Source organism: Columba livia, chromosome 1, assembly GCF_036013475.1.
Source record: "Columba livia isolate bColLiv1 breed racing homer chromosome 1, bColLiv1.pat.W.v2, whole genome shotgun sequence".
NCBI lineage: Eukaryota > Metazoa > Chordata > Aves > Columbiformes > Columbidae > Columba > Columba livia.
Window position 1 is genome coordinate 173,867,730 of NC_088602.1, and position 11,261 is coordinate 173,878,990.

Sequence of the window (11,261 nt, forward strand, 5' to 3'; positions counted from 1 at the left end):
CCCACTTCACCAGCTAGTACCAAGTGGACTGTGCTCAGAACCAGAGTCCTGGAGCAGAAGAAATGTTTGCGTCTGTGTCTGACTACATGCCCTTTGTGCATGGTTTCTTACATTTATTCCAATGGGTAGACAGCAAATGGTTAGTCTGCAGTGAGGATTACTTCTAAGATGGGAATCACAAGTGTGAATTTAGGAGGTCTTTCACATGTGCACAGCCTTCATGTTTGTGAGGGAGAAGGTCACATCAAAGATGAGCACGTTACATTTGGACTGGAGGATGGGGAGAATAATCTGGCCCAAATGACTCCAGTGTCTGATCACTTTCATATTTTTAATATAAATATATCCTCAGGCTATTTTCCTGAGGCAGGAAAATACAGTTATTCTCATTTTGAGCGAAAGGAGAGAGGTTAAGTGACTTGCCTAAAATGGTGCAGGGAACGTGTGGCAGAAAGAGGTACTGAATCCTTGGCCAACACCAAGCCATCTTTCTGAGCTTTTAGAGAAAATAACTATATCCAGCCACCTCTATTTATTTCTCCAAAAGCCACCATGCCAAAACCTCTGCTAAATTAGAGAGTGAGACTGAAGGAAAGCTTTCAGTGGATTGCTTTTTTCCATAAATGGAAATATCACAAATCATTCTGGGAAAACAGGTCTTTCTGTTCTCATTCCTCTTTGTCTGATTCTCTCCTTTTGGACGTCTTTTCCTCTGCCTCTGGCACCCAGTTTTCATATGAACAGTCCTGACCATTTAAAAGTGTTCCTACCCTGCAGGAAGGGAGTAGCTTTTCATTCTTTGGAACTTACTATTTTGCTATGGATTGCACTCCGCAGGCAAGCAGGACTTCTGAAAGAGACAGGGCTGCACAAAGCAGCACAAAAATAAATTGTATCACCAGCAAAACTGAGCCAGATTCTCATTGGGGGTAACTTGGTCTGACTCTCGCTGCAGCAGAGCTGGCTGCCAGCTGTCCTGGATAGACAGCATGTACCCAAAGGATGACCTGGCCGCACCGAAGGAGGTCTTTCTGAGGGCTGAATGTGCAGTTAATGTTGATTTTCACGCATCTTAGACATTCAGTCCCTTCTGGCAGTATGGCAGGTTGTCTCCGCTCTTAATGCCCTGGCTGAGGAACTTCTGTCCCAGTCCAGGCACTGGAGGGGTGCCTGTTGCACCAGTCCTAGCTCCTTCAGACTGCATTTTCCAAAGCTTGGGCAGGCAACAAGCAAATGGTGGGCATCTCATCTAAAGACTCCCAGTAATACCCAGGGGATTTGGGGGATGCTCTGTGATTTTCCACAGACTTGGGAGTGCCCAGCCTTTCTGTCCTGGAACAAATCAGAGCTCCTTCCACCTCCTTTGCAGCCTGCACATCCCAAAACAGGTTGCTCGAAGGATACTCACACCAATATGCCAGGGAGAGGGAGGTGGCTGCGATGAATGAAAGAGACTGAGAAACAGGAGGAAGATCTCGTGGGTGAGTATGAGAAAGAGGATGAGGGGAGAGCCCAAACTGCACTGGGAGAGCTGCAGGGAGGAGGTGGAAAGCACACGGCTTCTGTTTTTCAGAGAGGCGTGCAGGAGAAGCCCAGAGAGCTCAACACTTCCTTGTTTCAGGGTTCATAATATGAAATATTAATAGCTCAAGTCAGAAAGAACAGGAAGGGCAAAGGGACACAAGTACAGAGGAGACACCACTCTTACTCCCTTGAGGGACTCTCCGAGCCCTACATGCTCTCCCAAATGATTATTTGCTCTTGCTCAGGCATTCAGGAGTGTTAGCTATAGGGTGGCACATGGCTCTTCCCTTCCTAGCTCTGCAAAAACTACACGTGCCATACAGGAAAAGGCTGTTGTGTCAGACCCCAGCAGCGCTGCTAAGCTGCTCCATCCCCCTCCCAGCCTGTGACCACAGTGCTTCCACCAGCACAGGTGCCAGGGAGGCTGCTGCACCATCTCAGCAGGTCACAGATGTCCATCAGAGAATTGCCGAGTGACTTTGGAGCAAGAAGTGTGACATTGAGGCCTTTCCTGCACTGGGATGGCTTCTGAACTGCCACCATCCGTCGCTCACATATTCCATGTGCTTGCACAGCCGCTGGCACCAGCGCACCCACACCATGCCCTCTTTAACACGTCACCGTATGGCACAAGGCAGAGGAGGGCTGTCACCCCCATTTTACGAGGTGGGACTCTAAGACAGAGAAAAGTGATTTTAACAGCATGCCTGTGGCAGAGCACAAACTGAATCTTGTTCTCTCATATTCCCAGTTACCGCATTAATGACCTAAATTCTGCATCCTTTCCCCATCCATCGCTCAGAGGAGCTAGGAGGCATTGGAGAAGAGGGTGCAGCAGCACAGGCAAATAGTCAGCATTCAGAGTCACAGCTCTCTGTGCTGGTCACAGACAAAGCAGGGGTTAAAGTGGGGCCAGCGCTGCCCACCCTGCCCTGCTGAACCCTGGAAGGCTTGAGCCAGGGAGGGGGATCGACAACCTGGCGCACTGTATCAGCCTGTGGTGAAGGGCAGCCCCTCAATGCCTCGGCATTTTAAGCAAGCCAAGGCTGGACACCCCAATGGCCATGCACCCTGCTGAGGCAGATCAGCAATGCCTTTTGGACATTTAGCACCAGCAGCAGATCTTCAAAGAGCCTGCATGTCCGTTCACCCTGCCAAAGCACCTGAACCTCTAACAAGCTATCCCACACAAGTCCATATAAAAGACATCCCGCACAAGATTCAGCATCTTTCCCAAGCAGCTTGGTTCTCCACATTGGAATTAATCAAGCTCAAATACAGCAAGAAATAGAGTCAGGGAGAGAGAGAGGAGTGGAATCAGGGAAAGGATGGCTCAGAGGGAGGGAGTTTCCAGATGCAGAGCCTCTTCCCTCCCTGGCTGGTTCCAGCTGGGGGGCTCGCCTACTCCCCCAGCACGTACAGGCAGGAGGCAGTCAGCATCCAGGATCTGCTAGGTGAGGAGCTGAAATCTGAGGCTTGAGTCATCCCCAGTGCCCTGGAGAGTGGTAGTGTTCACATTCACCACACAGCAGTGACTGCAGCCAAAGCGCCAGGGTGATGAACTGCTTGTCTGTCAGGGGCAGATGGCCCCAGGCAGCCAGGGACAAGCAAGGGAAAGGACCCCCATCATTCTGTATTTGCCTTCCTCAGAGGTATTTAAATGGGCAAGTAGCAGGGTGGGAATGTGGCAAGGGAATGTTCTTGTCTATGAAGCTTTCCTTCCAGAAGAGGCATGGCTGAGAAGCAGACACTTCTTGAATGAGGTAACTGGATTTGGGATGGGTGATTAACAACCTCCTTTCATAACCCACAGTTTCAGTGTAGGAATAACACTTCAGAGGTACATGGAGAGGCTTTGCTCCTACTTTCTTCTCCTATTACTTACCTCTTAAATGCACACACACACACACACATTCCTCCCTGCTGTCTCTAGCTTCTTCATGGAAGTTCTTTGAACTAGTAGTTAAAGGATCAAGGCATTTCAGAAGTATCAGACACAAGCCAGCTGGATGCAGAAGGAGCCAAGCTTGGGGGCTGACCTAGAGGAACCCACTTACCTGCCTTCTACAGCTATTTGCTCAGCACTGCCTCCCAAAAGGCTTGGCCTCAAGAAGAAACTTGGGGAGAATTCTTTGAACTCAGTCCTTCTTCCAGCTATTCCCAAATACCTGAAAGATCATTGGAATTCAACTGGAATAAATCTTCCCTCAGTTATGGCAGAAGATTTTTTCTCCCCCAGTGCAAAGGGTGTTTGGCTGCTGAGCTGTATACACACACTTGCACCAAGCTTCTTGTACCCTCAGTCTGTGAGAGGACACAAGAGGAGTCCTGACAAAGGTATGCAAAACTAAGCTGTCATACAAAGAAAGTAGATTGAAGAGCTTTTGTCCTTCTCCTACTGCACTAGAACAATGGAATGTATCCTGCCCGTGAAATGAATAGGCAGCATATTCACAGCTGAGAGAAAGAAATGGTTTTCCACCCAAACCTGATCATCTCACTGTATACTGGGATATACTGAGGCCACAACACATGAAACACAGACACCTACAGTTACACTGGTCGATGCTGAGGGAAGTGACCCCGAGCCTCGTGCTTCACAGCATGACCCAAGCTCTGGCTCATCTTCCCAGGCCACCCCCCTCAGAAGCAGGCAGTGCTCTCCTGTCCATCTGCAGCAGGAGTCACACGTGCCACCCAGAGCCACTGGTGAGGGGGTGCTGGGCTAGGTGAGTGTCAGATTGGATCCAGATGGTGAACCCCACGTTCCTGTGGAAATTAGAGGGAGATACAGGTGCAGGTGTGTGAGTAGAGCACCTGGGCATGTAATGGGTATCCATAACAGAGCGGGTGTGCTGCATGGGGGGACAGCAGGGCAGGCACAGAGGGTGACACAGAGGGCAGCTGTTCCTGCCAGGCAGGTTTCGGTGTTCTCATTTGTTCTTTTTTTTTTTTTTTTCTCTTGTTCCCTAGGGAATTTTAAAGGTCTGTGTAAGCAAATCGATCACTTCCCTGAGGATGCAGATTATGAAGCCGATACAGCAGAATATTTCCTCCGTAAGTTTGCAGGCCCTTCTCCTTGCAATGGCTCATAGGTGCTAGCGTCGGGTGCCTTTTGCTTTCTGAGGGCAGGGTGGTGGAAATGCTGGGACCTGTGAGGCCCAACAGGCCAGAGGAGGTGACCTCAGAACCTCGCCACCCTCCAAAACTGGCTCCATTCTCACCTCCCTGTGGCCTTGCCCATGAGACAGTGTAAGTTTTGAACTCCTAGTAACAACCAGTGACATTTTTTATTAATGGAAATTAATTATTATATAAATCCAGAGTCTTAAATCCATTGGAGAGCTGCTGACTGAGCATAAGGTCAGAACTGGGCTAGCTGGGGCACTGTGAGCGTGTGTGAGTGTGTCCATGTCCTCCTAAAGCAGAGGAAGTTTATATTTCCTTACCTGATATTCCAGTTGCATCACATTTAAGAAATTAGCTGGATTGTGTCCAAGGAGCACCTATTTCTCTCTTCACCTTTCCCTAAACATCACCTGCCTACAGAGGCTGCAGATCTGATCTTTGCTGGTTTTAGTGATTTAGTGGTGGGAACACGAAGCAGAATTAAAGACAGTCAGAGCCCTTTGAAGAAAAGACCTGGTGCTCACCCAGAGCCCCCAGGAGAGGTGCTGTACCCCAGAAACTTGGCATCTCCATAAGGAAACCTAACCTGAGCTCTGAGTACCTCCTGGGACATGTGGGGACACCGCTTTGTGCATGGGGACAGGGAAGGCAGCCTGGCCAGCAGGGCAGATCCACATCATGTGTTGCCCTCCCTGATAACAAGGGATCCCTCTTGCCCCCTGATCACTTCTGGAGCATTTCCACCTGCCCCAGAAGCAGGACCTTGCTCCTCCTGTAGCACAGCTGAACAGGGATCACTCCTCTTCTTAGGTTTCCACCTTGCTATCCTGCTCTCCCTCCAGAAGCCCAATGCCTTTTGACATCAGGAGAAGAGAACTTCTCCCTTCAGAAATCTGAGATAAGAGCTTTTGACCTCCCAAGGTTAAGCATCAGAAGTCTCCAAAGGCTGGGAGTCTTTCAGAATTGCTCCTTGTCATTTGGGCATGCTCCAAGCCAGATGTGGAGACCCAGCCCTGCGGCAGAGATGAGAGAGATAATTTAGGCTCTGTGAGACTCATTTGTATGTGAAAAGAGGCAGATCTTATGCTGCTTCCTCTTGGTTTGTCAAACAGTTCTTCATCCACTGTAAACTGTAAATAACCCAGGGAGATTGCTTCCTTTAGATGCCTTTCTGCAGCACGGTCCCTTAATCACTGTGTGGCTCCTGAACAGCAGAGCTGAAGACCAGGGTTTGATCTGGTTTGGCACAGCAACCATGCAGGCTGCCTCCGAGGGCAAAAACCAGCTCTTGCAGAATTATTTGGGAGAGAGGAGGCTGCTTGCAGCATCAGCTGCACTTCAGAAAGAAGAGTTGGGGGAAGGGGGTGAACATCTCAGGAAGGATGGGTCTGTTCCCTCAGAGGAAACAAGATCTGAAGATAAAAATCAGCCCAGTGTCAGGACCTGATGGGCGTCCCCAGGGCAGAGCCCTTTTTGAGAAAGAACCAGGTTCAAAGAAGGATTTGGCAAGCCAATAAAGGACTACTTTGGTCACTCCTGAGTGAAGTGGGATTTCTGCTGTCTTAGACTTGACTAGAGAGGGACCCCACTGAACAGCTTCTTCCCAGGACTTCTGCCAAACTGGACTCCCTGGGTGCTCTGCACAGGCAATGCCTGGAGGTAGTGGCAAGAACAGCTAGGAAGTTATTAATTACTATCAGACTAGGTGATTGCCTCATTCAGGGGACCAGGATAATTGTAGGGAACTGTCCATGGCCTGGCTGGAAGGCCTCAGACTGTATTTCTGCCAGCTATCCACATAAAGTGTGCCGGGCTTCTTGAAATTGAATGCCCCTCATCAGAGAGGAAGCAGAAGTATTCCTGCATTTCTTTGCTAGGAGATACTTGAATTAAAAAGTAGACAAATGATACAAGAGAGCATCTGAACACCATCATGAGGCTTTAAACCAAAGGCTCTTGACCCAAGAATACCAGTTGAGACTCTGCCCCTCTCTTGCTGGCATGGTCGTCCTGAGCGGCAGAAGGCAGAGACTGAGCGAGGCTGATGACCTTCCTCATCACATAATGCTTGCAGCTCTCCATGCCGGCTGGCAACTTTGTCTTCCCTCAACAGATGTGAATTTCAGAATTAATACCCAGATAAAACAGATGTGGTCAGGGCCAGGCTGCGGGTCTGACAGACCATCCCTCTAGAAACCCACTGAACAGCGGATGTCTGCTTGATGTTTGCTTATGGCCATTTAAGCTCCGCATTGTCAAATCCTGCCTTGCTTTCCAGAAGCTATTAAGATGGTTATTATTGCTATCCTGTTCCCTGAAACACAGCCAAGCATAACTGGAAAGCAAGCAAGAGAGCTTTCTCCCTGCCTTTTGCATTCCCCATGCACAGGCAGTGGGCTTGGGACCTCCTCAACGAGCTGATTGCTTGTGCTTGGTAGGACCTTGATGCCAACAGGCTCTTTGAAGCATGGTCTCTGCTCACTTAGGAAAAAGTCCTGCACTTGCTTCAGTAGAGTTCATTCTTGCAGGCAAGGAGGGACTATCTTTTATTCTCCCTTCCAGATCTTTGCTCCACAAGCAGAATTGCATCAGCCCGTCTGATACTTCTCTTCATTGAGCAAGGCTTCATTTCACACTTTAACAGCTTATTTTCTCTCAGGAAGGGATGAGGGAAGGCCTTCCTAATTAAAAACCACAAGTATCAGCAATGTGAACTCAGGCAGACCATTGGTACTCACTGAACAGCCCATGAACAACATGTACATCGGTGAATGTGTGTGGGGGTGTGTGTATACACAGTCCTGGGCTTTCACTATGTGAATACGAGAGAGTCCCCCCAGAAGCTTTGGGGTATGTTTTGTGTGTGTGTATGAGCATATATGTGCATCTATGCCATTGCCCTCTGCTGGCTGAGCCCTTCCCATATCGACCGATGGAGAACATGCATGTGTGGGAGCTGACGCATCCAAACCCATCACTGCCTTCTGGAAGGAGCCCAGTTGTTTAATTACTAGGATAAGTCCCACGTTTCGGCAAACAGGGCTGGGACTTTCACTTCTCAGTCCTTACTGCAGCTGCAGAGCAGTGCATGGTACCAGGAACTCCTTTCCACACCTTAAAAAAAAAAAATTCTCCTTGAGACGCTTGTGCCCTTTCGGGAGGATTCAAGATTGAGCAGTTCTGCGGGAAGCATTTGGGTTGCTGCTCTTTGAAGAGCGGGCTTGAGCGGCGGCACCCCGCAGGAGGAGAAGCTGGATGGTGCAGAGGCTCCCCGTCCAGCCTGTAGTCCCCCTAAAAGCAGAGGGAAAAACAGCATGAGGGGAAACAGGCAGCACGGGCAGGCTCCCAGCTCCGACACTGGCCCACAGCCCTCTCCACCTCCCTGCACCGGGCCACCAGTTTTGTGGCAGTGGCCAGGGAATGGGACAGCTGCTTTGGACCACTCTCTTTTTCTGACACACTTTGTTTCTCTCTCCCTTCCTCCATCCCCCAATGCCTTTATCCCTCTTTGAATTACCCCTCGCCCCGCACGTTGCCCTCTGTCTCTCCCGTTTGCCTCCACACACAAAACATGCTCGTGTCCCCTTGCCCCGCCACTGTTTCCGTGCCCCTTTTTCCGCTCTTTCACACCTGCACTGTTCTTTCTGCCCCTCTCCCTCTCTCCTCCGCAGGGGCTGTTAGAGCCTCTAGTATTTTCCCGATCCTGAGTGTGATTCTGCTTTTCATGGGTGGACTCTGCATTGCAGCCAGCGAGTTCTACAAAACCCGACACAACATCATCCTTAGTGCCGGCATCTTCTTCGTGTCTGCAGGTAAAGTGATGCACAGGGCCTGATGCCCCAGAGATGGGCTCCAGGGGGGTGGGGTGGCTTCCCAACTGGGGCATCCTTCAAGGGCACGGTTTTGTGTGTTTCCTGGCCCTGATGAGGTTTATTTGGGCTGAAAGCAGCCTCCCAAGGATGCCTCTCTACCCTGCCTGCTCCCCTGGCAGGCAGCAGTAACCTGCAGGCAGGGACTTCCCTACTGCTTGGAAGCTGCTGGAGGGAGAAGGTTTCCCTGCACCTGGCATGTCTTGGGGACCAGCAGGAGTGCAGTCCAGGGATGCAGCAGGCACACAAGGTCCTTTCCCAAGGACAGCTGTCCACTTAGAGGGGATGGGTGGCTGGGGTCCCTCCTGTCCCCATCTCCCAGGGGCAGAGGGTCAACCCCACAGCCCCCACCACCACCATTCTGACATCTCCATCTCCTTCCCCCACTGGTCGGCTGACAGGTCTGAGTAATATAATTGGCATCATCGTATACATATCAGCCAACGCTGGAGACCCCTCCAAGAGTGACTCCAAGAAGAACAGCTACTCCTACGGCTGGTCCTTCTACTTTGGGGCCCTGTCCTTCATTATAGCCGAGATGGTGGGAGTGCTGGCCGTCCACATGTTCATAGACCGGCACAAACAGCTGCGTGCCAACGCTCGTGCCACGGACTACCTCCAGTCCTCTGCCATCACCCGCATCCCCAGCTACCGGTACCGCTATCAGAGACGCAGCCGCTCCAGCTCCCGCTCCACCGAGCCTTCACACTCCAGGGATGCCTCTCCTGTCGGGATCAAAGGGTTCAACACCCTCCCATCAACAGAGATCTCGATGTACACCCTGACCAGGGACCCGCTGAAGGCAACCACCACCCCTACCGCCACCTACAACTCCGACAGGGATAACAGTTTCCTCCAGGTTCACAACTGTATCCAGAAAGAGAACAAGGACTCTATCCACACCAACACAGCCAACCGCCGGACCACCCCGGTATGAAGCCGTCGCCAGGAGCTGAAAATGGGGCAGGAGGAGACGGGGTGGGCTGCAGGGTGGGGAGGGTGGAAGGGGGCAAGGGGCAGCAACGGGGTGGGAAGGAGGAGGTGGAAGCACCCCTTGAGGGGGGTGGGGACCTTCCCAACGCAAAAAAAAAAAAAAAAAAAAAAAAAAAAAAAATCCACAAAAAAAAAGAAACAAAAAAAGAACAACAAAAAAAATCAACGAACAAGCAGATAAGCAGAAAAACAAGTGAGCGAACAAAAAACAAACAAACAAATGAAAAGGAAACGCGAGGAGAGACAATGAAAAAATTATTAAAAAAAAAAAAGAAAAAGAAAAAAGGAAAAAAAAGAAAAACTTTAAAACTGAGAGAAAGAGATTTAAAAAATAGAAATAAATTTAAAAGAAAATGCATGATTTCCCATGTACCATTATTTTAACATTTAATAAAAACAGACTTAAAAAATAAAAGGGAACCAAGAAATAACAAATGACAATAAATCATGTGGGAGGAGGAGGCAGCTCTTTGGATTTGGGGGGTGGCTGTTGTTTAACTGTATGGTTTTTTTCCCCACTTACCTTTAACCCAGCATGGGCTCCTTAGGGGAACAGGGGATGGGGGTCCAACTGGCAGTAACTTCGGTGTCCTTGGGCCGGTTACAGAGGATCCTGGGATGCTGGGGTCAGCTGCAACCTGTTCCCTGGGATCCATGGAGATCTGTTCCATTCCCCCAGGATCCATGGGGATACGCTTGTCCCCCGCGGGTCCGTAGGGGTTAAGAGGGGCTCCTGTCCCTCCGGACCACAGGAGCTGATGCTGAGTCACCCCTCTGCAGTGTCCCCAAGGGGGTCCCTGCATCCCTGATTCTGGGGACCCTGGGGTTAACAGTGACAGTGCAAAAAGCAAACAGACACAACAAATAAAGACACACACACACAGACAAAAAAAAAAAAAAAAAAAGGACAAAAAAAGGTTTCTTAAAAAAAAAAGTGGCAATTTTTTTAATAAAATAACAGCTATAAATAAATGTAAATACAATAAGTGGATTTACTTGCAAGAAAAACAGATAGTATTTTTTTCTTTTCATTTTTGTTTTATCCAGCTTGAAACTGTGAAAAAAAAAAAGACAAAAGACAGCGGGGAGAAGGGTGGGAGGCACAGGCAGAGGGCAGGGGCTGGTGGAGGGGAACCGGGTCTCCCATTCCTTTGGGATGCTGCTGCTGCGGTGGGGGGACACGGGAGGCCAAAGCTGAGGGCAGTGTGCTGACAGGGGGGTTGTGCACACGCTCACCTGTGAATGCTCCAGAGGTTTCCCAAGGCGGCCACATGCCCCCCAAAACTGCCTGGATCCCTCCGAGGTCACACCAGTGGGCTGAAGCCATGGTGGGGGGGGCATGGCAAGGCTCACCCAGCCACTCCCTGAAATTTCTCCTGTCCCCCCTGGGCACAGCCAGACCACCTTGACCCAAAGCTGGCCGCCAGCTGCTTGGCCTTGGCACATTTTCCCCCCCAGCCCCCATCCTGGGCAGCCCCCTGCTCCGGGTCTGAGCCCCCCTGAGTCCCCGTGGCCATGATGGGGAGAAGTGCGAAGCCATCAGGCATCTCCACGCCCTCTGGTTTTTGCCCTCATCCCCCCCTCACCAGGAGGTCACAGCCTGCTGTGGTCTCATCCATGGCGACAAGGTGACCTGAGTCCCCGCCATCTTGACCTGGGACCCCTGGCCTGGCCACAGCCTCCCTGCTGTGCCTGGAGAACAGGGCTCCGGGGATGCCAGGAACTGCTTTTAATCTGGCTTGACCC

General features: G+C 50.5%; 1 protein-coding gene across 2 annotated transcripts in view; it reads left to right on the forward strand.

Annotated features, from left to right (window-relative positions):
* CACNG2 (calcium voltage-gated channel auxiliary subunit gamma 2) overlaps window positions 1-9,884 on the forward strand; it is a 51,597-nt gene extending 41,713 nt beyond the window's left edge. Inside the window, exons 2-4 of one of the 2 annotated variants that reach the window (XM_005511278.3) lie at window positions 4,498-4,581; window positions 8,325-8,465; window positions 8,924-9,816. In XM_005511278.3, coding sequence (XP_005511335.2) covers window positions 4,498-4,581; window positions 8,325-8,465; window positions 8,924-9,459 — 761 coding nt within the window. In that variant the 3' untranslated portion in view covers window positions 9,460-9,816. Of the gene's footprint in view, window positions 1-4,497; window positions 4,582-8,324; window positions 8,466-8,923 lie in introns of both variants that reach the window. The other variant, XM_065047898.1, reaches the window with a different exon arrangement.
* Window positions 9,885-11,261: the final 1,377 nt, after the last annotated feature.